Below are 27,719 nucleotides of genomic sequence, written 5' to 3'. Positions count from 1 at the left end.
TGCCAAATGCTACTCATGCTTTTCTCCATAGCCATAAATGCTAGAGATCTGGTGGAGTGGGAGACGTGTGCACTTTTCACTCTCAGGAAACTAGAATCAGTGCTTGCTAGCAAATCTTGGGCATATGAGACCAAGTGTGCGTATTCTTTCCTTGTATTAAAGGAAACCAAAACATACACCAAAATAGTTAATCCTAATTCTACATCCAAGAAAAGCAGGATTCTGGGACAGGTATAGATTAATATAGTATGCATGTTTCTCACTTTGCAGAATTTGTTATCCCATGTAATATTTTGTATATTCTGGTTTTAGCTGTGAAGGGGGAGGGGAAAGACGCTATACAGGGAATTGGTCCCAAACCGTTGGATAGCCAGACACCCTTCTGAGCTCTCAGCAGGCGTTGTCCACACAGCTTCAAGCATATAATAAGACTTGAAATTTGCTTTTCTAAAGGATCTCAGGTTTACTTGGGAAAATAAATTCTGTGCCCGGTACCACATTTTGCAGATTTTCTGTGCTTCCCCAGAATTGTGGGGATGCAAAGAAACCTGCTTGTGGATTTGGGGTGCCTGAGTATTTGACGGTTGCAGCAAGAGGTCACATTTTTTGTAGATGCTCTGTAACTGTTTGCTAGAGCAATGGTATTGTCAGGTTAGGTTTGAAACACATGGAAGGCTGAATGTGGTGAAAAAAATTACATGGCCTGTTACCTTGGGTTGAACCACTTGACTCGGCTTCCATCTCTGATTTCTTTACATGTTCTATATTGTTCTATATTGGGAATGAGCCAAGATACGCAGAAAGAGTGTACGGCTGAAACAATCTCTCAGATTGCACAGCTTGGGGGGTCATGTCAGATTTGCTGGAATCTACATGGGAGAGCCAGCCCTTTCAATTGGCTCAGGCTGCAGGTAGTTTTGCAAAGACAGATGGATTTTTGGAGTTACACAGAGCTTTGCTGCTTGACTTGTAGCCTGGTAACCTCCTTCTGGAACCCTATCAAGTACAAAACTGAAGCTTTGGGGATTCTGTGTTGCTTTGGCTATCCCCACTCCTTGTGGGGTCCCAAGAAGGCAGAAAGGCTTTCTTGTCTCTAATGCGTAGATGGTAATGACAGCACAGAACTTTAGAACTGCAATTTCATTGATGTTGGGGGAAAAAAACCATTATAGGATATGAACAGAGATGTAAAATTTCCAGAAACTTTGAATCCATGGGCTCAAACAGTTTTTCCCATTTTTTCAGAAAAAAGTGAAAATGAGGGGTGGGGCTGGAACTGAAATATATGCAATACTTTCTTATCAAACTTTAACTTATTTTTACTGCCTTAACAACATATATGCATCATATCATGCATCATACACTATTATTCATAGTGTATGAAATCGTAGCATATGAAATTGTACTATTGGGCTTATTCATGACATTTTCATAAATTTATTCAAACACTTTATTTAAAATATTTGGAAAATTCCTGCAAATGTTTATTTGAATATTTTTCTAGCGACCTTTAGGGTAACACACACACCCCGTGCCCCGGGATGGTTTACATAAAAGAATCCAGTGCAGGTATATTCAGAAGTAAGACCCACTTACTCCCAGATAAGTATGCACAGGATTGCAGCCTCAAAATTAAAAATGCTATAATTTTGTACAAGCAAAATTGTGAATATATCTCATACTGCAGAGAGAGAGAGAGAAAGATCCAAACTGCTGCTTCCTTGGTTACCCAAGCACATGTATCTTAGTGCCATCTGACAATAGGAAAAAATAATGGTTGAAATCAAAATCACAAACGTTGTAGTAAACAAATGGAAGTGTTTTATTTAGACAGAAACCATCTCATACAGACGTCGTATTAAGGACTAGTAGCATAATTCGATATCAAGTTGAACTTTACAACAACACTGCAAACATTGAACTGTAGGGTACACACAGGAATTATTCTCTAATAATGCAGGTTGTCACACATTTTCATACTACATATTTTGAGTGAGTAAAACCTTGTATTAAAAAGCATTTCCCTCATTCCTAAAGAGAATATTTCAGAAGGGTCTTTCAATGTCCCCTCAAATTCTCCATTTTTTTATTAGAAAAATTGAAGTAGGAGGGAGTCTGTTTTTTCCCGGGCCTTCACAGCTCTAGAAGTAAGCCAGGGAGAGTAAGGCTTCCCTAAGACCACACATTCTGGCCAATGAGAAGAGGGATTTTTTTTCTCATTTGTACCAAGTCTTTTAACTGGACAGCTCCAACCAGTGGGATCGTTTGAGACAGATTAGAAGTACCATATGGGTTGGACCTCAGTCTCTTAGCAAACTTTCCCTTCTTGTTTGATCTCAACATCAAAAGCCAATGAGCCCTTTTAAAAATGCGAAATGTCACGTGTGTGTCGATATTTTAAGAATTTCCCTACTCAAATCCCCCATCCCTGACTGCAATTCCAGAAGCATGTTTGCCCATTGGAGTAATGCAACTTGACTGTGTGTGTGGCATCTAGTTTGACACTCAGTGGTAAAAATGAGCTGTGCCTCTCATTTACTTAACTCAGTAATTTAAGGGCCATAGCTCAGTGGTAGAGCAGCTGCTTTGCATGAAGAAGGTTCCAAATTCAATCCCTGACATCTCTAGTTAGGGCTGAAAAAAACCCTGCCTGAAACCCTGGAGAACCATTGCTGCCAGTCAGGGCCAACCATACTGGACTAGATGGACCAGTGGTCTGGCTCAGCATGAAGCAACTTCCTGTTATCCTATTTGCAAACTGCATGCCGTGATGATACCACTAGAGCATTAAATAAATGCTCTGGTGAGCCCAACAGACCCACCTGCAGAAGAGACTGCTTGCTATGTTGTGTGCATGATTCGCCACTGTTTTAGCTTTGCTGCTTTCCAGACAGCCTGCTCTTGAGAAGAGGGAGTGAAGTCAAAATCTGACACATCTCTGCATTGAGTGTGATTGGATCCTGCAGTCACTCCTAATGCAGACAGACAGCAGAATCACCCACTCTCAGAAGAGGTTGCCCATTGGATCTCTGTCTGAGTGGCTGCTCCAGCTTTGCCTCCTTCCAGTGACTCATGCAGTGACATGGAAGGGGGTGCTTCTTTGAGATGGATGGTTCTTTTCTGTGTTCTAAATGTGAACCCTCTTTGATAGAGCCTTGATATGGGCCTCCATTTTAATCCAGATGGTAAGTATGCTAAAGCTCTCCGCACTGACTCTGGCATTGACATTCATTGCCTTCCAGTAGAGAGTGGCTAAGCCTCTGGGCTCCATGCTTGAGTATAACTGGTGGTGCTGAATAGCTTCCATCCCCAAGCAGGGGCCCAGCCAGCTCTCTTTGCCCCATCGTACACAGAGGCCTTTTGCTGTCAGACTGCAGACGCCAGCATGAACATGAGCAGATCTGCGGAATGTCTCCCTGCCTTGCCCAGGGTCTGTTTCTCTGAAGATTTGATTACTGTGTGAATTCCACTTCATGGCCCATGTGGCTAGCAACTTTCCCCCCTTAATTTTCACCGTTTATAGCAACTGTCAAGGGCTTATAAACAACGTGGACCCACGAATCTTTGGAGCCGCAGGAATGAGGTGGCAGCACCCCAAGTGAAAAGCAACCTGGTTTTAATCTTTCATCGACTTGCGGCAGTGCCTTTTGCTGTCTTTCTCATTGGAAATGTTCTTTTTTGCTGTGCAGAGTGTTGAAAGAAGCTTAAGCCAAACACTTCCTGCTTCCTTGGAAGATTTTAAGCCTGTGTGTGTTCCACCCATCCCACATGAGCAGAATCTCGTAACAAGGGAAGAATTTGGCACTGTGAGGACCTCAGTGCTCACAAATTGCTGTCAAATGTTCCTCTTTGGGGCTGGCATTCAACAGCTAGGACTGAGTTTGTGTGGGGCAGCCTTCCCCAATGTGGTACCTTCCAGATGTGTTGGACTTCAGCTCTCATAATCATGGCTGTGCTGGCTGGGGATGATAGGAGCTGTGGCTCAATGAATCTGGAGAACACCAGGTTAGGGAAGGTTGGTGTATGTGTGTGCATATAGAGTGAGGGGGCCTTTAAAATTTTGATTGGGGGGGGGTCTTCTGTGTGTGCGAGTGTGACTTTGCTTTTAAATTAGTGTGTGCCCACCCTGAGCCCTTAGGAAATTATAATTAAGTGTGAATCCCGCACTTTGGTTTAACTATGGGTTAACCACAAACAACCCAAGAAGAGAACCCATGGTTAAACCATAGTGCAGGGTTCGCACGTAATGACAACCTACGATTCAATGACAGCCCATACTCAACCTGTATTCTGGGTTGCTGTTATGTGCAAACAGGCGTAGAAGTTAAATATTTGAGACAGAACTACACATCAGATACTAGCGAGTGCCATAATAACTTTGATGGGCAGTTTAAGGCAGAGGTGGGGGACCTGTGACCCTCCTGATGTTGTTTAGCCCTAGCCAGCATGGCCACTAGTCAGGGATTATGGGAATTGTAGTCCAGCAACAACATCTGGAGGTCCATAGGTCCCCCGCCCTTGATCTAGGTAAAGCTGTCTCAGGAGAGGGGATCTGCACCAGAGAATGTGATATGGGAGAGGATGCTTAACCCTTCTCTCCCCCCCCCCCCGTCTTTCCTCTACCAAACCGCTCTCCCCCTGCCAGGATTCCAGAAATGGCATAAATTGGCAAGCAAGATGTATTTTCTGGCCTGAGTGGGAAGGTAGATGTACCTTAACTCTTAGTGCACAGGCCTGTAATGGTTTGCACATTGGCATGATATAGGTCTCACAAGTGTCTCTGTTGTATTCTGTTTTAATAGAAGAGGTCCATATCTCAGTGGCGGAGCGTCTGCTTTGCATGCAGAAGGTCCCAGGTTCAGTCCTCAGCATCTCCTGGTAGGGCTAGGAAGGAATCCTGCCTGAGACCCGGGAGAACCATTGCTGCCAGTCAGTGTTGATAGCACTGGGCTAGATGGAGCAAGGGGCTGGCTCTGTATCAGGCAGCTCCTGTGTGGGCTTACGTTTCTGACACGCGCTGGAGAACTTGCATTTCAGCAGTGCCAGGAGCAGCCCCTCAAACCACTGAAGAACTGCTCTCTGCTTACTGAGAGACAGGGGACCCATCAAGTCTCCCCCCAGGAGATTATCCTCTTTGCAGAAGACACCAGTGCCAATGCCTGAGTATCTCTCCCCACCACCATCCGGTGTTCTCTGGGTTTGTGTTTTCTCCTTGAAAAGGTTGTGGAGCTACACTGTGTGCGAGTTCACCCTGGATTAGATGGGATGACTTGGAGTCGGAGCTTTGAGAATCCTCCTTGTTTAGGCTTTTCTTTCCCAACAAAAGAGATTTCAAGCCCATCCAGCGAAGCAAATACTACGTGCATGTAAGACAGCTTCCTTGCTTCCTTTCCTCATCAGCTTTTACGGAAATTCTGCTCCGTTCATTCTTCTAAAGCAATTCCAAACATGCAGAGGAATTGGCTTAGAAAGGAACCATGTTTGTGGCTTCCATAATTTGCTTTGATTTATAAGGAGCATTGAGTAACAGGAGGAATCGCATCCTGCTTTAGGAACATAGTTTTTGTCCTTGTACAGAAATGTACTGGCTTGCTTTATTGGCTGCCGCACACAGATTTCCTTGGTATGGGAAGGCAAGAGAGAAATGGTGGCCACTCCTGCCTGCATATAAGCATCATGTGCTCTTATTGTCTGTCCTCATTCATGGCATCCCGTTCTGAGTAAACACTTGCTCGGATCGTTATACCCAACATTCAATATTTAGACAACTAAAAGGCATGTCGGATAGCAGACAATGCTTTTTCCCCTTGTGTGCTTGCACCCACTCTTCCTAGATAACTATAAACCAGTCCTTTTGTTTAAAAATAGTATAGAAATAACTACTTTTGTATGTGTTGCTTTTTGAGCCTCGTGCTTGGGATTCCCTGCACCATGCTGTCTTTGTCTTCTGTCGTTTTTTTCGATAGTTACGTTTAAATTTTGCGTTCTCTCTCTCTCAGGTCAGCCAATTCAGACAGCTCTACTCCAAAGTCATCAATGATAAACATGATGATGTTATGGCCAAGTTTGGAGCAATCCTAGCTCAAGGCATACTGGATGCAGGTACTTTCTGATGCTGTGATTATTTGTTGTGTTCAGACCATTCATGTATATATAATTTAGTTCATTCACCTGGTGGGTTTAACACACTGAACAAGCCAACTTGCACAAGGCCTTTTCAAAGATTTTTCTTGGCCAGACTCATTTCTTTACTTCACACACCGAACCTGCACTTTGACATCATTTTCCTCTGTGTTTTTACCATGATGATTTGTTTGTTTATTATTTGAGAGAGAGAGAGAGAGAGAGATACACACACACACACACCGCTCCACATCAAAGATTTCAGAGCAGTGAACAACAAGATGAAGGAATAAAACCCCATAATTAAAATATTTTAAAAGAACAGATTCTGAACTTAATACACTGCATCTGGTCACTCAGGGAAGGCCTCTCAAATTAACAATGTCTTCAGGAAGCCCCGAAAAGCAACACAACATTGGTGTTTGCCTGACCTCCAAAAGCAGGGAGTTCCGCAGGGAGGGCACTGCCATGCTGAAGGCTCTTTTCCTGGTGGACTCCAACCGGGCCATGGATCCATGTGGAACCACCAGGAGCATGCCCTCCGATGACCTCAGTGACCGGGCAGGTTGGTAAGGAATGAGGCGCTCTCTCAGGTATCCTGGTCCCAAATTGTTTAGGGCTTTGTACACTAGTACTAATACCTTGAACCTGGCCCAGTAGTGAATAGGCAGCCAGTGCGGTTCCCTCAGCAGAGGATTTACACACTGAAAAGGGGCAGCTCCCGACAACAGCCAAGTTGCTGCATTCTCCACTAGCTCCAGCTTCCGGAGCAGCCTCAAGGGCAGCCCCACATAGAGCACATTGCAGTAATCCAGTCTTGAGGTTACTAATGCCTGTACCACTGTGACCAAGCTGTCCCTGCCCAGGAGAGGCCACAGCTGATGAACCAGCCGAAGCTGGTAAAAGGCACTCCGAGCCACTACGGCCACTTGAGCTTCCAGTGACAGTGATGGATCTAGGAGCACCCCAAACTACGGACCTGATCTTTTAGAGGGAGTGCGCCCCCATCCAGAACAGGCAGTGAGCCTGTGATGATGATTCTGCTAGTACAGAGGTGGGGAATCTGGACCTTTTGGGTTTCCCAGAGGACCACGCCCTCTTCTCCTGACCCCACCCCCTTTCCCCTAACCGCTGGTTGTTGGGTGGTTTCCTGGCTTTTGTGCAGTTTCTTCCCCATTCTGAAAGGTTTAAATACCTCTCCTGAGGCTTTGTTACTTGGAAGGAAGAGCTTGAAGCTGCAGTATGCGGGTATCGTTTGCATTTTTGGCCCCACCCTTTTGCCTTTGACTCTGGCCACCACTAGATTGTGCCTCCCAAGAGTTTCTCCAAACGGAATCCAACCCTCGGGCTGAAAACAGTTTCCCACCCCTATGTTAGTATGCATGACACCCTTCAGTGTGCATGGCAGTTTAGTGTGCAACAGATCCCAAGGAGCTTACAGTTTAAAATTCAACACAGGGGAAACAGAGGAGGGGGCAGGAAGTGAAGGGAGGGTAAACAGGGAAATGGTCTGCACTCGTTTCAGTTACACATACTTAGGCTTACTTACTGCACGATTCTGCCAAAGTCTTCATGGAAAAGTTTGGTTTTGAGAAGAGATTTGAAGGAAGTAAGAGTGGTACCATGCAGGTGTTCTGACAGCCAGTTCTGAGCATACGGGGCAGGAAGTGGGAAAGGGCAAAGTCTTTTGAGGGAACAGAAGACCTTCAGAGAGTGACAGGTGACATCTCTGAAGCTCTTGAACTGCTGGGGAAGGTGGGGTATATGCACAGGCCAGCTTTTAGCAGACGTCGACCTGGTTCACGCACAACACCAATTCCTGCATTAAGCAGCCTGTGTAGCCACACAGGAGTGAGTGAGCATGTCGCCCCCCACCCACTCACCACTTCTGCTTTGAATCAGCTTTCTGGCTGGCTGTTGTGACATATGACGTGGGTGAGGAGGCAGGAGCCAGCCTGCACATGCTCACAAGCAACCCATAGGTTTGATTGTGTGAACTGGGCCATTGCCATATTTCCAGGCAGAAAAACCAAAGAATTACTTCAGGCAGTAGCATATATCATTTTAGTTTAACTGTTTGTAATCTGCCCAGAGAACACTGGCATTTGGCGGATTAGAAATGTAAGGAACTCCAGAAAAACTAGAGCAGGTTCAGATGAGGGCAACGAAGATGATCGGGGGACTGGGAACAAGGCCCTATGAGGACAGACTGAAAGGACTGGGCATGTTTAGCCTGGAGAAGAGAAGACTGAGGGGAGACAGGATAGCGCTCTTCAAGTACTTGAAAGGCTGTCACAGAGAGGAAGGCCAGGATCTCTTCTTGATCATCCCAGAGTGCAGGACACAGAATAATGGGCTCAAGTTCCAGGAAGCCAGGTTCCAGCTGAGCATCAGGAAAAACCTCCTGACTATTAGAGCAATATGACAATGGAACCCATTCCCTAGGGAGGTGGTGGGCTCTCCCATGCTGGAGGCATTCAAGACGAGGCTGGACAGCCATCTCTCAGGGATGCTCTGACTTGGATTCCTGCATTGAGCCGGGGGTTGGACTCGACGGTCTTGTAGGCCCCTTCCAACCGTACTATTCTATGATTGTATGAATTAATAAATACAAATGGATTTTCAGGGGATTTTACTTAGTTGCTTGAAAAAGTCCACTCTCAAACCTGTTATGCCTCTTTCTCTGAACAGATCCTGATGTAGGAGTGCATGCAGCTGTAATTGCTTCTTTCTGTGTGTGTGTTTGAAAGTAATGTGTGAAATGGATGTATACGAGTGTTTTCATTATTGTCAGTTTTATCCACCAAGCAGATGAGTTCAGCAGCCAGGGAGGCAGTGTTGTAATAGGAGGGGAATGACCAGATGGCATTCTTCTTGCATGAGGCATTCTGGGATATGTGGCAAGCAGGTGCTTATTCAGGAGTGGGTAGGGTGTAGTTCATTAACTGGACACACATTCTACAATACCTGCATAGATTTGGGCACGAATCATTGCAGACAAGAAACTAAGCAGCACACACACATTCGGAGACTTGGACATGTTCACAGTAACCTTCAAAGGCACGCTGCCGTTCGGCAAGCTGCTACTTCCACATCCATCACTGATGGGAAGAAATGGCTCTGCTGCTAATGCAAGCTGTGAATCTTTGGGTTGATAGCCACATGTGATTGCGTCTTCCCCTAGAGGCTCTTAAGGAGTTACTCTTCATTCTTTTGTTCCATTTACTGCTGCACAAAATCCTTATCTGAGGCAAAGAGCTGTGGAGGCTGAAGCTCAAGCTAGTGCCACGGCAAGAAGGGCTTCGTAACCATCTTGTGTGCTGCAGCTGGCATCCCTCAGTGAGTCATTGTGCCCTTGCATCTTTGAAGCTCTTGTTCTGGAGTGTTTGCCTCCATCGGTGGGTGTGCATCAGTTCCAGGTACTAAAAGCCAAAGTCTTTAGGCTCTGTTCTGGCTCTGTTTGTACAGAGGTCTGCTGCTAGTGGGAAGACTAGAACCTGGAGGCTTTGTTAATACCTAATACTTAACATTTACTTAGAGCAGCCTTCCCCAGCCTGGTCCCCTCAAGATGTTTTGGGCTTCCCAACCAGCATGGTAATCGTTGGGAATGCTGGGAGTTGTGGTCCAAAACATCTGGAGGGCAGCAGGTTGGGGAAGGCTGATCTAGAGCATTCAAAGGGCTTCAGGTGTATTATCTCCGCAATCTTGATGACAGCCCTGTTAGACAGGGCATTATTATTGTCCCCAGTTGAGGTTAAGGGATACTGGCTTGCCTAGGGTAACCCTACTGAATTCATGGCAGCCTCAGACATAGAAATGCATCTTCAAGGGACAGCTGTAGTCCTTAAGAGACCTCTGTTTCAATGTCGCATTGAACTCCTTCACTAAATACACAGTTGCTACCTGCCCCACTTTTAATGTCTTTTGTCACAATTGAAATGGGGGTTTTCATTAGTAGCTCAAGTTGTTAGAAGCAATTTCATTGATAGCACATCAGTAATGTGGGAACCCAAATGAGATTCTGCCTTTTGGATTTTATTGCGTGCGTGAATCACTAGGCTGACACATCCTGAAATTGAACGTGCTCAGGTTGCTGTCTTTCTGAATGAAGTGGGTTGACCTTTCTTCTCTGGAGGCATATCTCGGGCTGTCCCTACAGTGTCATAAGCAAAATGATTTATAGCTGGCATCTGATGGAAAGCGTGAGTCTCTGTTTGAGGGATGGAGTGATACCACCTCAGATCTTGGGGGTCTCATTTCTTTGCACCCATAAAGAATGATTAGACCGCAGTAGGTTCATGAGACTTGATACCCAAAGCCCATCTCAGAAGGTTATGGGAAGGGTAACTAGACATTTATGTGGCTGTGACCAAATAATGCCAAAGAAAGGAATGCTTTTTGGGGCTGGGGGTGGGTGAAATGATTAATTTCTGAGGGAAGGGGGCTTACCATAATAAGACAAGGTGGCAGATGATTTTCCTTTTTTGTCTTTAATAACAAAAGCCTCTGTGGCTGCTTCAGGCAACAGCAAAGCTGCAATCAGCAGTCCGACAGTGTCCCTAATTTCCCAAAGAATGGCTCAGTGGGAACACAGCTGCATCATGGCATAGCATACTTCCCAGGGGCATTCTCAGGTGGGTTGGGGTGTGCAGATGGCTTTCCCTCATTGGCCAGTGAAGGAATCAAAGCAGAGCAACACACGGTCTGAGTGATGGGAGAAGTGACTAGTTTTAGCCCCTGAGTTTTCAGGGGACTGAGGTGTGACCAGGGCTGGCCAGAGCAAAGAAGGAGGAAAACAACCAGAGCCTGGACAAGGGTGCTAGCCAAGAGGAGAGGGATGGGTGGATTTTTCCACTATTTTACCATGAAAAGCAACATGATTTGGCAACAGATTGAATGTGGGGAACAAAAGAGAAGGCAAATACGCAGTCCTTGTTTCTGAGCAGAGTTCCTTCGAAGTTCTTTGGTCAAATAATACATCCCCAGCTTCCGTTACATAATTTGTTCTGGTGTCAGTCAACATGCTGCATTTGGCTTAAAGTGGCAGAACTTGGGTGTTTGTCTACAGAAAAGTCCCTCCTTACCAATTGGGCAGAAACTGATCTTGAGTGAGAATTGATCCCATTTTTTAGATCACTTTCAAGACCTCTCTCAGCCCCTGTCTTTCCAATCCATCCTGACTGGAAAGAGAATTCCTCTCTGATGAGTAGCAATATAGTACAAGATCCCACACCTTTCCTGCTCCCGACAAGCCAAGAGAAATTTAGGGTGAAATGCAGAGAGAACAGAAACTGTGGCAGTGTGAATGCAATACTTCAGGGATGAGGTCAGCTGCTCAAGGAATGCCAGATTTTAGGCAGTCTTAAGTCTAAAGGGTAAATGTTAAAAAAACAAAATTCCATACTTGCATAAACCTAAGTCACAGTAGGCTTCAGCATTGTTGGCTTGGTATGTGAATGCAGCCTAAAGAAAGTATTGACGTACGTACTTAACGCGCGTGCATGTGTGTGAGTGAGAGAGAGACAGAGAGAGCGCGCGCGCGTGCACATGCCACTCCTCGTGGTCAAAGAGCACAGAATCTTCAGCAATCCAGAGTGATTCTATCAGGTTCATCCACACTATGTCTGTTTTCTGAATATACTTTACAGAGTCAGATGTTTCCTGAATGGTTACTCAGGGGCCCAGTTCACACATAATGACAGTCCATGGATGGGTTAATGTTGGGACCGAGCGCAAGCGAGTGCGCTGCCTCCCACTCATTGTCCACTTTTGCTTTGGGTCTGCTTTGTGAACCACTTTGTTAGTCGTGATGTCCAAACATGGCACTCTGGGTTGTTGAGGGTTAAGCAACCCAGAATTTTAGCCCAACAACAAATCATGGGTTTAAACTCTGAGTGCCGGTCCTCGACTTCATGACCAACAACCCAGGAACAAGGCATTCCTGGGTTGTTTAGCAAAGCAGAAGTGGGGAGCGGGCAGGAGGCCTCACCTTCACTCTGATGTGGCCGGAGCAAGGGCACTGGGATATTTAACCTGTGAATTGATGTTACGTGCAAACTAGGTCAGGGTACAATTACGACCTCCTGGACTCTTCTGGCCAAGTTAGGGCCAATGGCAGCCCCACAACTGCACCCAGAGGCAGGCTTGTGACCAGTGCCCGCTTGTGATGGAGGAGTGCTTCTGTGGGGCTGTAGTTCTCCCTTGTAAATGGCTCAAAGTGTGACTGCATCTTAACTAGATTAGCACCTCTGCCCCAGACTTATCAGTGCCAAGAGATGATTGCCTCTGTCCTTCTTCAGCTCCATCTGCCAAATGGGTTGGAGCACTGAAAATCAGATGGACACCTTCCCATGCTTTCTGTGGGCCTAAGCTTTCTGTGAGGCTTTAGTTGGACGTTTCTGCATTGCATCAAGCTGATGAGCTCCTGTGATCTCTGCTTTGCAAGGATGAAATTACAGGGTCTGCTTATCTGGCAGGATTAATTCTGTTGCGGAGATTTATAACCCATAGGAAGATGGAAGCTGATCCTGAAGCTGCTTCTGGGTTGGTGAGAGGAAGTGAACTCTTCAGGACTTCCTTCCCCTCCTTAGAGGATTTGTCAGATGCTGGAAGATCTGAGGTTTCTGGGTGGGGAAAGGAGGATAGAGAAATAATTTTGCATCCAGCTGAGTGGGAGAAGGGAATAGGTTTGGGTAATATACAGAAAATTAAAAATGGAACACAGAGGGATGGTGTGGAGTCAGGTTACCATTTTGCCAGACATTCTACCATAATAGATCTGCATGAGAACTAAATATCATGCCAATATCACGTAGGAAGCTAAACACAGATAGCTCTGCATTCCCAGCTAGTGTACCTCAGAATTCCTTATGCGGCCGGGGTTGGGGGCAAGCAAATGGGGGGGGGGGGCTGTTACCTCCATCTCCAGCTTACGGGTTCTCAGAGGCATCTCTCTGGCCATTGTTGGAAACAGGAAACTGGACTAGAGGAAGGATGCTTGGACTGACCTAGCAGAACTGATCTCATGTTTTTACTGGTTTTCCAAGAGGCTACATGCTCACGGTGGTGGTTTAGCACTTGATCAGTGGTCTATATCCATCCCCAGTAGACTAGGTCCAGTTGCTCAGAGAGACAAGAGGTGGGAGTGAGGAAAGCGAGCTTCTCTTTCTACTGCCTGGCCTCCTCCGGCCCTTCCCAGACCCCCTCCCCAATCGAACTTCTTTGAAAGCAGGGATCTGCCTCAGCTGTGTGGAACTGCCCTGCCTCTGCTGATCCCTTGTAAATCCAAGGACTATTCCCTACAGTATTCATTTTGTGACACCTCCCCAGGTGGCCACAATGTCACAATTTCTCTGCAGTCAAGAACTGGACACACGCACATGCCTTCAGTGGTTGGAGTTCTGGTCTTCACCCAGTTCTGGTTCTGGTTTCCACTCTCTCACTTCTTGTCGTTGGCTTTCACCCCGACCTGCGTCATCGGCCTTAACAAAGACCTCAAGGTACGTACTCCAGGGCTGAATGGGCATCAGGGCGATTGGAGCGACGGCCCAGCTGCTTGGTAATACGCTATTCTGCATGTTTGAGAATACCCTCTGGCCCGCCTGGCCAGTGAGGAGCTCTGGGTAACTCTTGTGCAGGTGGGCACTTGCAGAAGGTAATTCAGTCAATAACATTGGCCTTGCCTTGTGCTTGGAGTTTCTGCTTTCAGACGTTGGGTGTTGTGATTTCATCTCTGCATGTTGTGGTACCTATGCAGGGCTGTAGTGCACGTGCATTGTATGCGGAAGGTCTCAGGTTCAATCTCGGGTCTCTCCCATTTATTTATTTTTTAAAGGATCAGCTAACAGGTGGTGGACAATCCTTGTCTCTGCCCAAGACTCTGGAGAGCCTTTGCTGCATCAGAGCAGTCAGTACTGACAGAAAGGCAGCTTCCTCTGAGTACAGCACATAATTTGCATGCTGCAGGTCCCTGGTTCAGTCCCCAACCTGTCCTGTGAAGGGACCCCAGATGGCAGGGCTGGGAAAGATATTTCTCTCCCTGAGACTTCAGAAGCTGCTGCCAGCTGGAGGAGACAGCCCTGGCTGGATAGCCCTTCTGTTAGACTTCGTATGATCATTCTGCCTGGTACTTGAGAGACAGAGGCTGGTGGATCACAAGCTCTGAAATTCTACACTACACCAGTTGGGTGCCCACACTAAGTTCCTAACTGGCAGTGACTTCTTCATGAAAGGCAAAATATCTTACCCAAGAGTCCCCCTAAGTTTGCAAGCTGGTAACAATTGACTTGTTTGTTTTAAAATAAAACAAATAAAAACATTTACACCCTGTCTTGTCTCCAGCTCCTGAGCAGCGAACACTAACAATGACATTTAAAAAGACAATAAAGCTCCTGGGCATCAGGCACAGAATTCATCTTCCTGAGAATTTTAGCTTTCATTCAAATCAAATTCCCAGTAACCCTTATGGCTGTAAAGACGTGTTGGAAAGTGTGTGGGCAGTGCTTCCTGAAAATGCAGTGGCAGAGAGGTGGCTGGCTGATCAAGATTTCCAGGGTCAGAGTAGAAAAACAGAATAAATTATTCTCCCCCCCTCCCCGCCCCCCTGGCTCCCTTGAAGCAGACTTCTCTGAACCTGGTGTCCTCCAGATGGGTTGGACTGCAACTCAGGATCTTCATACCCATAATTCTTTTGGGGAAACCTTCTTCTGCTCGCAGTCTAAATTCCCAGCATCCCCTTTGTATCCACAGGCACCTCCTTACCCTAAGCAGCTCAACTCTCCTCTTCTGGATCATGCTTTCTAATAGATTTGTGGAGTATAACCATTTCCTGTTTCCTTAAGTTTGGATGCTGTTTGATTCCTGTGGGCAAAGGAGTCAGCGGTAAGCACAACATCACATCAGCACTCAGAAAGGTCAGTCTTTCAAGCTTCCTCCATGGAGAGGATAATGTGCTCCCAGCTACGGAAAACATGATGCCTCAGCCAGTAGGTTTGAGAAAAAGGGGGAGCCATTTCCTGGCAACTTCAAGAAAGGGACTGTAAATCAGCAGGTTCAGGATAGGTAGTTGAAGATTCAGAGCTAAGGGTAGCTTGTGAAGTTCGCCTCTCTCCAGTAAAGGTGTCGGGATGGGGAGGAGATGCATACTGAGCAGAGATTACAATGTCCTCCTGAACACTGCAAGGCTTTATCCCGGTGGCAATTGAGGAAAAATGACTTTCCAGCTTGGAGAGTAGAGATGGCTTTATTTCGGATACAACTGCTGCTAATATGCATAGCTCTTGCCATCCTCAAAACCCAGTCCTCCGCTTTCCTTCTTGTAATGGACAGAATCAGGGCTCTTTGTATTCCTTGTACTTGCAGCTGCATCACCAGTCATCTTTGTATCCTGAGGATCTCTTCTTTTTAAAGTTTCTAGCCCTTATGGCTGTAGATAAAAGTTTGAGAATGTGTAAGTAGTGCCCGGTCAAAACCCAGAGGCTTCTGTCAGAGGTAGCATGAATTATGCCTCTGAGAGTTTCTCCTAAATTGAATTTCACCCTTGGGCTGAAAGAGGTTTGACACCTGTGGCTTAAATTGAATAATTTATTTGCAATACAGATTCTGCATTATTTTATCGTGTGAGTATTTGAAGCTACCATAGGTCTGTCTAGCCCAGTATTAGCTACTCTGACCGTCATTTGCTCACCAGAATCTCAGGCAGAGAAAGGTCTTTTTTGGTCCTGCTTCCTGAGATCTCTAACTGGAGAACTTCTGCATGCTGAGATGCCAAAGGGATGTAAATCCAAGCCTAACTGATCATATGCATCTGCCGTACATGAGTCGGGCCACTGATAACTCATCAGGGTTTTTAGTTGGATCATCTGTTATCTGCGAACCCTTCTTAACTAGACATGCTGTTTGAACTGAGAACCGTTGGCAAGCAAGGCAGGTGCTCTGCTGCTCATCTCTAAGTCCATTGAAGCTGTGACGTGGAGACCTGTACGCAATCCTAAAGATGCAGAGCTATGGCCGTTTGGACTTGTCAGAACTTCACAGAGCGGCAGATGCATCCTTGCTGGGCACAGACGGAGTTGCCGGGTTGAAGTAGCCCACATGGCAAGAAGCCCCTCCCTCACCGAGAAGCGCCCCTCTGCTGGTTGCACAAAGCTGCTCAGCACCTGGGCAGGAGCGAAGAGCCACTGCTGTGTGTGTAGCCTGTAATCACGGCTCTGTGTACGTTGTCCTTGGAAAATCAGATCAATCTGAAATGCTCTCTCAAAAGAACCCAGATTCTGCAATGACAGCAAACTGAATTGAGTAACAGGTATATGTTACTCAGTTCACCCGACACTGCAGATCCTGTTTGGCATCTCTTCTGAATTCTGTGGTTCACCAGGCATCGTCCACACGCTTTCAAGCATATCTTTGCTATCAAGAGCACTAGAAACATGTCTTTTTTTTAATTGGAAGCTGTGATTCTCAGGAAGCGGAGCTCAGCAACCAGTGTCACATTCTGTGCTCCAGTAGAATCATGGCTTACACACAGCCCCTGCATTGTAACCACCAGAAGATGACCCAGGATTTGCATGGGATCTTACCTGAAGTATCTACCTCTGGGAGTTTGCTTAGGTATCTTTTGGGGGACTGTAGAAAAAATCCTCTCTTCATCTCCTTGCAAAGACCTTCAGGCTCATGAGCCAACATTCCTGCTGGTCTGCATCGGGAATGATGAACTTCCCCAAGGTCTGTTTGAGTTAAGAAACATAAAAGTGAATGAATCACCACTTGTACCCTTGTGTGTTCATTCTACACCAAGTTGGGAAGAGTTGGCTTTGGGTTGTTTTGCTAAGGCATCCTCTCTCTCAAGCCCAGTTCTGGCTCTCCAGTGTCCGCTTACCTGAGCAGTCTTGTAATATAGTAACAAGGCTGGCTACTCTGCCTCACTGGAGGAATCATGTGACCCAGCAATCTCCATATGGCACTAGGAGGCAGTGTGGCTTGCAGCTCTTGCCTGGGCCGCATTCGGATAAGAATGCACGAAGAGTCCGGCCAAGGATCCAGGATCCATCTAGTCCTAGCATTCTGTTGCCAACTGTGGCCAAGAAGCTCAAGAGCAACATATGAAGGCAACCCTCGCTCCGCCCTTGGCCCATCGTTTGTCCACCAGCTTCTGCAATTCAGAGGTACACTCTCTCTGAACATGGATGTTCCCTGGAGCTTCTTTTGTGGCCTTATGGCCAGCCAAGCCAGTGTTATGGCTGGGTCAGTCAGGGCTCATTTTCAGGGGCTTCTAGGATGATGGGTGGTGTCCCTTCCTCTCCACCTGGATTTCTGAAGTGAACTCCAAGGACATCTCCATGAGAGCCATGGTGTTAAAAGAGTTTTAGAACAAAATTTCAGTCAGCTTGAAACCCCTGTACCTGAAATTCACATGCCTTAGCGCAGCCTTCCCCAGCCTGGTGCCCTGTGTTGGACTGCAACTCCCATAATTCCCAGACAACATGGCCTATGGCCATTTTCTGAAATCTACCACTTCAGGCTGCAAGTGGGAGTTTACATGACTAAACTCTTCACCCTGGAAAAAAAATCCCTGCACATAGAAAACTAGCATGTCAGGGAAAAGGCTGTGCTGGAGCCATCCACAGTCCTCAATCATGCAAGCTCCAGCTGTCTTCTGAAGTTGTGGCAGGCAGCGGGGCTGGGGAGGAAGTTGCAACTGAAATCCATGGGAAGGGACTGAAATCCTTGGGAAGGGTGAGTGGATTACTTGGCACAAAACCAGGTCTCTTCCCAATGCCCTCCGGAAGCTCCTTCCAGGCTTCTTATTGTACCGTTGCCTTAGGAAGATGCTACTTCCACCTCTGCAACCATTATCTCTGCAGCCCATAAGGGCTCAAAGTTTTGTGTGTGTGTTTTTAAACTTGAGGTTCTCAACATGTTGAATTCTGTTCCCAGTACCAGTTCCGTGCTTTCTGCGTGTGTAGCCCTGCTTTAAACTTGGCTTGCCCAGTCATAACTCAGATGTAAAAGCCAGGAAAGAAATCAGAGCATCAACAATGTGCTGTACCATGTGGGAGCGAGAGAAAGCTAAAATGCCTCATCAGGCTAAATTGTCTCCTAATGGAATAATGATGTTTCAACGGGACACGCACCTGCTGATGGCTCCGGCGCTTCCGGAGAGTGCCAGAGGAAGCGTTTATGCTTTACGTGATTTGTGTGCATCTCCCCACGAGCCCACCACATGAGGTCGTCGCTTTGCTGACTGGTTTCTGCCTTGAGCCTGTAATGATGCCCTCTAAACTGTCTTCCTCTTTCAGATGCCAAAAGTGCAGTACAGATCCAACGTCAAGCCCTCCACGTTTGCCTACCCAGCCCCATTGGAGGTGCCGAAAGAGAAGGAGAAAGAAAAGGTTTGTGTGCCCTATTGAGGCCTGGCCCCTGGCTGTGTGAGCTGGCAGACAAAAAATGTCCCTTGTTGCGTGATGGCCCAAAAGAAAAGCCTCAGCCACTCTGGCTTTGAAGGCAGACAGAATAAATGCTGATATCGCCGCTTCTTTGGGGGCCCTGAGTTCAAAACTCTGGTGCGCTCTGCTCTGGGCTTTTGTACACATTTCTTGGTAGCAAACACAAGTTTGCCATAGGAGTGTATGGCTGGCAGCCACCGCCAGTCCTAACTTGATGATGTGTGCCTCGCTCATTCCAAACATATGTTTGTCTCATTCACACACTACACTTTTAGGTGTGCACTCTCATAATAATTATGGTGTATGCGCATCTAAAAAAATAATGTGTGGATTGGCTCTGAAAGCAGCTCAAAACCTGGGAGTGGACACAGAATGTTGGTAGGCTAACAGATTTGCCAAATGGTTCTCTGTCCTCCATGCTCATTTGCACTGAACCCTGGTGTCCGCTGGTGTGCGTTTTTGTGGGCTTATTTGTCCTTTTGAAGCTTCTGTTCACTGCTGAAATTCAGTGGCAAACCGCCTTTTTTTGCCACCACCATACCGCCAAAATTCCGCAGCAGGGCCATACTGGAGGATGGGGGCGGGGTGGGTGGGTTGCGGCCATGTGCTGCCCTCCCCTGTCTTGGAGGCTCTGTAGGCCCTCTTCAGTCTCCAGTTGCGCCTCCTATAGGGTCTTTGCCTGCCCACATTTGCCTCTTGGGTACCATTATGGGCCTGTTTTTCTGAAAGCCTCTTGTTGCACTTCTCAGGTATCTACTGCTGTGCTGTCCATCACTGCAAAAGCTAAGAAGAAGGAAAAAGAGAAGGAAAAAGAGAAAAAGGAGGAGGAGAAAATGGAAGTGGTGAGTCTCTAATTCTCTTATCTAAAGTATCTTCCAGGAATGCTGTGGTGGAACATTGAGATAAGAAGGACCAATGAGGTCATCTTATCCAGCCTTTGGCAGCAAACAAGCTCTCACCTCTCTTTCAGTGGTTCTTAAGGCCTGCCTTTCCCAACCTGGTGCCCTCCAGATGTGTTGGGCTGCAGCTGCCGTTGTTCCCAGCCAGCATGGCCAATGGGAAAGGCTGCTTTAGGCATTAATCATGACCTCTGGCTCCATTCAGTATCAATCAGTAGGGAAACAACATTAAATGATCATGCCATTAACTTCCCAGTTATGTAGGAAAGGCACACAGATAGCATCGTGGCCAGAACTTTGTATGTCTCCAAAAGCTGGGACAGAATTTCCTCCTCTATAAACATAGGAGCATACAAAGCTGCCTGAGACTGTGTCAGACCGTTGGTCCATCCAGCTCAGTATTGTTGACACTGAGTGGCAGCAGCAGCTCTCCAGTCCTACCCAGAGATGCCAAGGATTGAACCTGGGATCTTCTGCATGCAAGGCAGAGGCTCTGCCAGCTGAGCTGTGGCCCTTCCCCTCTAAAGTTCTTCATACAAGTGATGGCAGTAGCTTCTTACCAGCTTCGGCTGGCTTGCCCCCTGCCACCTTTCCTAGGAGAAAACCGGACCTGGCCCGCGTCGCTTGCGCCTGAGTTACGTCTGGATTGGATTGCTGAAATTTGCTGTACGCAGGCCGACGGTCTGGGAATGGCAGTTGGTCCCAAATGCCGCTGCCCAGTTGTTGTGTGGAGCCCAGTAATTGGATCACCTAACACCAGTCTTGTTTCAACTCCATTGGTTACCTTATTGTTTCCAGGCTCAATGTACCTTGCTGCTGTTAAACCTGAAAGCCCTTAGAGGCCTAGGACAGCTTGAGGTGCTGGTGAAGTCCAGAACCAACTTTAGCTGCCCCTAGGGATGTCGGAGAAATCCACAGCGGATTCAAATGAGTTTGGATTTCTGTGAATCTGACCTGTGGATTCTACAGCAAACTGGCTTCTTCTGACTTGTGGACTGTTTTTTCACTGGGGGTGGGGATTTGTGCTAATTCATATTAGCACTAATGCCCACATTAACTAACGCAACGCAGATTTCTGCAAATGTGCAGTAACGCCAAATGCGAATTAGTGCAAGTAGAACAAAATTTTGATTTTAGAAAATCTGCTCCGTCAATGAGCGTATGATGGAACAAAAGACACCTGACAGTCCATGAAACAAGGACAGAACGGATTTAACCAAATCTGTACATCCCTACCTGCCACATATCATTTCTGATTGGGGAAAGTGAAGGGTAGGGAAGCTCACTGTCTGGAGCCCGGGTGAGGGGGTCTCATGCCAGCAGTGTCATGCTCTTTGGCCTGTCCTTGTCAGGAGTCAATTCATCCCTCAGGCTGAAAATAGTTCCTTATCCCTGGCCTAGGACCAGGTTAGCTCAAGAACTGCCTTCTCCCATATGAATCTGGCAGAGGCCTACATCTGCTTCAGGAGCTCTGCTCCCCATCCCCACACCACTGGGAGTGTGATGTCTGGGTACAAGTGACAAGGCCTTCTTGGTAGTGGTATCAAAACTGCAGGGTTTGGAGACATGGCAGGCTTCTAATGCTTAGTGCTCTACTTTTCATTTAAAGCTGTGTTCGTTTTCAGTGTTAGGACTAGTTATGTGTGTTATTGTTAGGTTTGTTATGCTATATCTGCTGTTGACTTGCTTTTTGTGCATCACTCTGGGTGCTACCTGTTGTAAAGAAGATACCCACTGGGTTTGGGTTTTTTTTCTTTACAAAAAGGGATTCTGCCTTTCCTACAAATTAGTAATGAAGGGGATTGCTCATTCACAAATCTATCTACCATCTTTTGCATAATGTACCTGGTATACAAATATTTTGTTAAAGACATCAAGTCAAAAGTTAATACTTTGACAAACATTGTTTTTAACTGTAAAACAACAACAACAAGTAAAACTTGTTCTAGACCCTAGGCCCATTAGGGATACAGCAATAATAACATAAACTGGGGCCAGGGGGACAGAGGCTGCATTCAGCAGAGGAGCAAAGAATTTTGGAACTACCAACTTTCGTCATGTTGTAACACACTAGCAAGGCTGTAGCTATACGCGAAATCCAGCAGTCTCAGAATGAATCAGTGTGGCTTCCCCCCATATCTTGATGGCTCTTTGTACAGTGGCTGTATGGTGGGATCTGAGTTGAACAAATTTATCCAAAGAACCACCATGTTTTGCCAACCATGCAGGAAACTCTGGCTCTGCAGAGACTGTGGTGTCTAGAATCTATTAAGCATGGAAAGGGAGGCAAAGGAATAGCTGTGGGCAGCAGGGCAGGGAATTCCTCTGCTCTCTGCTCCTGGTCCTTCTGTGCTCACCCCAATGCCAGGCCTTTCACTGGGACCCACAGAAGCCCCGTGGCTCCAGGCCAAAGATACTGAAGCCATGCCAAAGAGGGGCAAAGAAGTGATTACAGAAAACAGGACTGGGATTGTTCGAAGAGTGGCCTTCCAAATGGACAACAGAGGGGCAAGATTGCAAAACTGGATGAGGAGTCCTTCAGAAATGTTGCTTTGAAGAGGGAAGCCTTGGTTTATGGTGGCCAAGCTGACCTGCAGTGCGTTCTGCAGACAGGAAACCCAGCCCTGAAAAGGGGAGGTTGCTGTATGCTGAAAATTGTTTTCAGTGTTCTCTGGACATCCTTTTCATCTGGTAGGACTGGCCCAGGCCACTCACCCCTCCCCCCCCCCCGAGAGTGAGGTGCCTCCCTTTTAACTGATAATAGTGTTTGGGATCAGGATAGATTCCCTCTCTCCACCGCACAGTTTGAGCCTTTAGGGTTTTCCACCTTCCTTTGTATCCTGCGGCTTGAGTCATTTCCTTGAGTCATTTGCTGTGCGGGCACCATGCAATGGTGCTTCCGTATCTGTCCTGTACTCTGCGGAGTAGGTGCAGAGCCAGTGTCAGGGCGTAGTTGGGTGCCCGCTGAGGCCTCCACCCCTGCAGGGAGCCAGTTGCCAACCCCTAGAGTCCTGACCCCACTGCTTCTCCTCCTTGCTGCCACCGCCTGTTCTGTCCCACTGAGTGAGTGAGCAGTGAAGGGAGCAAGGAAAAGGGCCAGCAGCTTCCCCTTGTCTTGCTCTTTCCTTGCGGAGGATGGTGCAACTTGGGCCCAGAAGTAGAGGGCAAGCAGATGGACGCAGCAGTTACAGCGGGCTGTGCGTGTGTGTGAAGACATCTTGCCCATGGTCCCACCAAAACCTGGAGCTGGCATTCGGGGCAGGAGCTGACAGGCGCAGGGCTTTGTTCTTCTATATTTGTTTATGTATTTATTTATTAGATTGATATACTGCTTACCATATTTTAAAATACGCGTTTTTATTTTATTTAATGGATTTACATACCACTTACCATATTTTAAAATATCTCTAAGTGGTTGACAAGAAAATTTAAACATATTAAAATACAGCATGATATACATTATAATACATAATAGTTGCTAAAACATTTATATACAACATTATTAAAAACATTAAAACAAATACAGTGCCATAATTACAAACAAATATGCTGTTTAAGTGTAGAGTAACTGAGAAGGCCAGAAGCAAAGATTCCTGAAGGAAAATTCAGCTTTTAACAACGCAGAACAAGATCTCAGAGTGGTGCCATGCAAATCTACCTCTAAAGTTCTAACCTCTGTGAAGGGAACAAGTATCACCCTAGACTCGCCTTCAGGGACCACTCTCCACTTGCCACTCTCCTGGCAGGGGAAGGAAGTCCCAACCCCAGTCCTGCAGGCCGTAACTATCCACACCGTTTTTTTCCATTTGACTTTTAGATGGAGATGAATCTCCAGTGGTTCCTTCCTGCTGGCGTATCGCTGTCTGTGGCTTTTGCCAACAACAGCTTTTTAAGAGCATGACTATAGTTCTAGTTAAATACGTGCAATCAACAATTTCTACTTAAACACAATAAAGGAATAGGTTTCTTCATAGTTTCAGTGATGAAATACAGCAATCCTTTCTTCCTTGTAAGTCTTCTCTTCCCACTTTCTTAGAAAAGAATGGGTCTTGCTTGGAGTGTCAACAGGTTAGGATTAGCATTCCATCAAAGTGAGATTCTCACTGTGCCCTATTGTCAGAGGCATTCAGGTGTGCTTGAACCCCAGATATACAGGCCAGCGCCAGGCCCTGAACACAGTTCTAGAGCTGGACAGTTGGATCTGGCATTTAAATTTGGCACTTGTGAGTGCTTTGATAATGCTTTTGTCCTTACAGCACCCCCACAAGATGGGGCGTTATCATTGCTGAGGCTGAGAGATGCTGGCTTCCCTAAGACCACCTTGTGAGTTCATGGCTGAGGCAGAACTCACACCCCAAAGAGCTCAAACCCTTCCGCTACACCAGTTGGCTTGATCGCCTTGCAGTTCTGGCCTGTGAGGCTGGCTTGCCTGCGTGTCTGCTATTGTGCAGGGACCTCTTCTTCCCGGCTGTCTGGGAATGTAATGCCCTCCTTCCATGTTGTCAAAACAAGTGACGGGGTAGCGTACCTGAGAGTGTTTGGGGTGGCGGTGGGGGGACATGACACATAGCCGGAGTTATTTTAAGAAGACTGAAGAAGGGGTCTTGTCCAGAATTTTGGAGACACCAGGCGGGGAGGTGGGGGAGGAAAGTGTACCTGAAATAGCCTCCAGGGGGGCTATAAATCCCAGACGATTACTCGCCGCTGCCATCTCTGAAAACAGCTTTATAGCTCAGGAAAACACCAGCGCTGAGCTAGGGATGGGGCAGGATGAGATGCTGTTGCTCGCTTTCCTTCTCTTTGCGTAAGCAACTCGTTGAGCTGTCCCAGCCTTCCCATTTTGAGCTTGAAGAGCCATGGTACTCGGGGGGGGGGGGGGCATGTGGGCAGTGTCCCTCAGGTGGCGTGGCAGCAGCCCATGCCCTGGGAGGCCTGCACCTGCAGGCCTGTGGTTTGCGCGGGCTGCTGGCCTGTAGTGCCGGCCACCGCGTGGGCACTGTGCAGTGCTGTCATGGCCGGTACCCAGGTGCCATAACTGTGGTATGGCACAGGAAAAGAGAGGTGGAGGAGGAAAGTCCAGCAGGACTGGCGGGGGCCGGCAGAGCCGTCTCTGCACCCCTCTTAGCCTCTGCTGCAAGCGAGGCACCAGTGCTGACACGTAAAGGGGGAAGTCGAGCCCCAGTGTTGATGGGCAAGTGCTGTTGTCCTCTCGTCCGTGTTCTGCCTTCTCAGGGGCATTTGGTTTATTTTGCTCCCCCCATCCCCAAACAGGACGAAACGGAGAAGAAGGATGAGAAGGAGAAGAAGAAAGAGCCCGAGCCGTCCTTCCAGATCCTCGACAATCCCGCCCGGGTCATGCCCGCCCAACTGAAGGTGCTCACCATGCCAGAGAGCTGCCGCTACCAGCCGTTCAAGCCCGTAAGTCCTGCTCCCTCTTGCGTGACAGCCACAGCTCTCCACCGAGGGCCCTCTTCACGCCATGACGCAGGGGCCGGCCTCCAGCGCTTGAGCCAATTTAATCACATTAAGGAAAAGGCCTGGGGGAAAGGCGATAAGTGGATGTCAGGGCTGCCCCAAGACACGGTGCTCAAGGCAGAAAGCCCCAGCGTCCCCCTCCCTGTTCCCGCTCAGGGGCACGTGGCAGGGGAAACTCACGTGCACAGGCCTCGTTGGAAGGAGCAGGAGTGGCCCTCAGTGCCCGCTGGGCTCTTGGCACAGCTTCCGTCAGAGCCAGCCCGGCCGTTAGGCAGGATGTGGCAGTCCACTTTGGCAGAATAATCGAGTAACAGCAAAACAGCAGTTACCACGTTTAGAATGTAATTATTTAGCCATCATGGGCCCCAAAATGTCTCGGGCCATCTGTGGCTCCCGCTGCTCTCGCTGCAGCATGTGCAGGAGAACCTCCTGTGAGAGCGTTCTCCCCCATGAGACTAATCTGTCTGTGTCCCTCTGGTCTGTCTCCTGCTCTGCTGCCCCAGATGTATCGCCTGAGGAAGGGCTGCCTCAGGCAGGTATTGGTCAGTGGGCCAGATCCACCTTGTCTACCATCCATTTGCACCCTAGGGAAGACTAAACGTCTTTGCCCCCTCCTGTCTCCTTTGGCTGTCGCTCTGCCAGGCACCATGCTGAACTGGGGGCTTTTTGCTTCAGCCAGCTGACACTTAACTGCAACAGTAATTAAATTGGGGTTGGGGTGCAGGTGGCCCCTCCGCCCTGTACTCTGCACTGGATTGGCTGGTTTACGGATCGTGCGACTCCCCTTGACAGTGATACGATTCCAAATCCAGCGTGCACAATAATGAGTGTGGCCTTTGGTGCTTCCATTTTGTTTAGCTTTCCATTGGTGGCATCATTGTCCTGCGAGACACCAGCGAGGACACCGAAGAACTGGTGGAGCCTGTGGCGGCTCATGGGCCAAAGATTGAGGAGGAGGAGCAGGAACCAGAGCCCCCGGAGCCTTTTGAATACATTGATGATTAGGAGACAAGGGTACGTAAGAGAGGAAGGGCTTCCCAGCGGGCTGAGTCGCACTGAGCACTCACCCAGCCCAGCTGGAGTGCTGGTGTGTTTTGGTGCGTAGAGTGTTGGCTGGGACTGGGCAGAGCCCCTCAGACATTAGGCTCACTGGGTGGCTTTGGGTCAGTCGCTGACTCTCAGCCTAAGCGACCTCGCAGGGTTGTTGTGAGGATAAAATGGTCTGTGGGGAAAAATGCAAGTTCACGGTGGAGGGGTTAGATCAGCTTTCTCCAAGTGCCCACCAGATGTTTTGGACTACAGCTCCCAGCATTATAAGATTTGAAGTCCAAAATATCTGGAAGGCACCAAGTTGGGGAAGGCTGAATTAGATGGTTTGGGGTGGTTACTCCATAAGGTAAAGCCAGGTTTGTTAGAAGTGTTAAAAAAAAAGAAAAGAAAAGAAAATCACTGAAATCATTTGCATGACTAGCAAGCCAATCTGCAGATCAGAACTCGTTGGTCTCAAGGTGCTTGCTCCAACAAACCCCTTTGGCCGACTGGTTGCCCAGCCTTGCCCATGCTGCCTGGGGTTTATGGGAGTTGTAGCCCAACACATCCGGAGGGCACCAGGGTGGGCAGGGCTGGGTTAGGCTGACCCCAGCGTATCTCCAAGAATGGCCCGTGGAGGGCGCCTCTTGCCATTCCATCTCCACCACTCATCGAGGCTGGGGCTGGTCAGAACTTGAACGGGAGGCCTTGCTCCTTGCGAGAAGGGCAACGTGGATGCAGAACACCTGCCAATGGCACTAACGGTTTGCCTTGTTCACCCTTCCTTCTCTCAGGGCTGTGGCCCTTAAGGGAGTTTGCCGCTATGTCCGAAGTTGGAAAGCCACCCGGAGGATGTTCCTGCTGCAGCCAGCAGCTCAGTGCATGCCCCAACACTTCTGTGCTGGCCGACAGCAGGCAGTCCACATTTTATGGTCGACAAAGGAAAATCTATGCTCTCTTTAGTGTACTCTTTCACAAGAAACCGGTTTTCAAAATAAATACATTAAAAACCCCAAATGGCAAGCTTGTCCTTGGTTATTTCTCCCAAGTTGGGGATATGTTAAGATGACTGATACGAGTTTCACAATCAGACCTGCTTGTACCTCTTGGAGAATCACCTTTTTTGAAATTAGGAAAACTTAGCCCTTTGAAGAAGATATTTTGTCAACATGCTTCAACATGTACTTGGTTAATAAACAGTCTATTAATCATCTTAGTGTCGTGCTGAACAATAAGCAATAAAATGGGTAGTAGCTGTAAACAGGAAGCTTTTTATTAACTTTGGAACGGAGCTTTGAATTGGATTTTCTTGTGAGTTAACATTATAGAAGAATCTTGACCGTGGGGGGAAAAGGCATTGCTGGATAATGTAGTTCTGTATGAAGTGCTGTGTTCAGTCATCATTTTAATTCTGCTTCTAGCTAATTGCAGAAAAACTGCCTTGGCAGCATTAAAGATGTCTACTGTGGAAACAGCCACTGTGTTCCTTGACCGCATGAAATGGGCGTTTGGGTGGCAGGAGGAAGACCTACTGATTTCTACTTACTTTCCCTTCTCTCTTCTTGGAATACATTTGCTGTCCAGATGAGGTCATTATCCTTTGTAGAGCTCTTAATAGCCTTCCTTCCTCTCTCTTTAATGTTACTTGACCTTCAGACATCTCTTGTCTTGTGGAATTTCCTCTTGATTTCTGCAGTCTTTATGGTAAAGATACTTTAAATATAGAGTCATGGTTTAAAGTTGACTTCAG

At 47.5% G+C, this 27,719-nt stretch overlaps 1 protein-coding gene across 1 annotated transcript in view; it reads left to right on the top strand.

The window, feature by feature from the left end:
• The window catches only part of PSMD1 (proteasome 26S subunit, non-ATPase 1), a 135,235-nt gene extending 107,797 nt beyond the window's left edge, over window positions 1-27,438 (top strand). The window contains exons 19-25 of the mRNA XM_084847736.1: window positions 6,000-6,102; window positions 13,453-13,622; window positions 18,420-18,512; window positions 19,316-19,408; window positions 24,737-24,883; window positions 25,799-25,954; window positions 26,764-27,438. Of these exons, the coding sequence (XP_084703862.1) occupies window positions 6,000-6,102; window positions 13,453-13,622; window positions 18,420-18,512; window positions 19,316-19,408; window positions 24,737-24,883; window positions 25,799-25,945 (753 nt within the window). The 3' untranslated portion in view covers window positions 25,946-25,954; window positions 26,764-27,438. The remainder of the gene's footprint in view (window positions 1-5,999; window positions 6,103-13,452; window positions 13,623-18,419; window positions 18,513-19,315; window positions 19,409-24,736; window positions 24,884-25,798; window positions 25,955-26,763) is intronic.
• Window positions 27,439-27,719: the final 281 nt, after the last annotated feature.

This window comes from Heloderma suspectum, chromosome 3 (genome assembly GCF_057233095.1).
Source record: "Heloderma suspectum isolate Gila_16-S chromosome 3, 16-S_ref, whole genome shotgun sequence".
Classification (NCBI taxonomy): domain Eukaryota; kingdom Metazoa; phylum Chordata; class Lepidosauria; order Squamata; family Helodermatidae; genus Heloderma; species Heloderma suspectum.
Note: the sequence above shows the minus strand (reverse complement) of the source record. Positions and strands in the feature narration are given on the sequence as shown.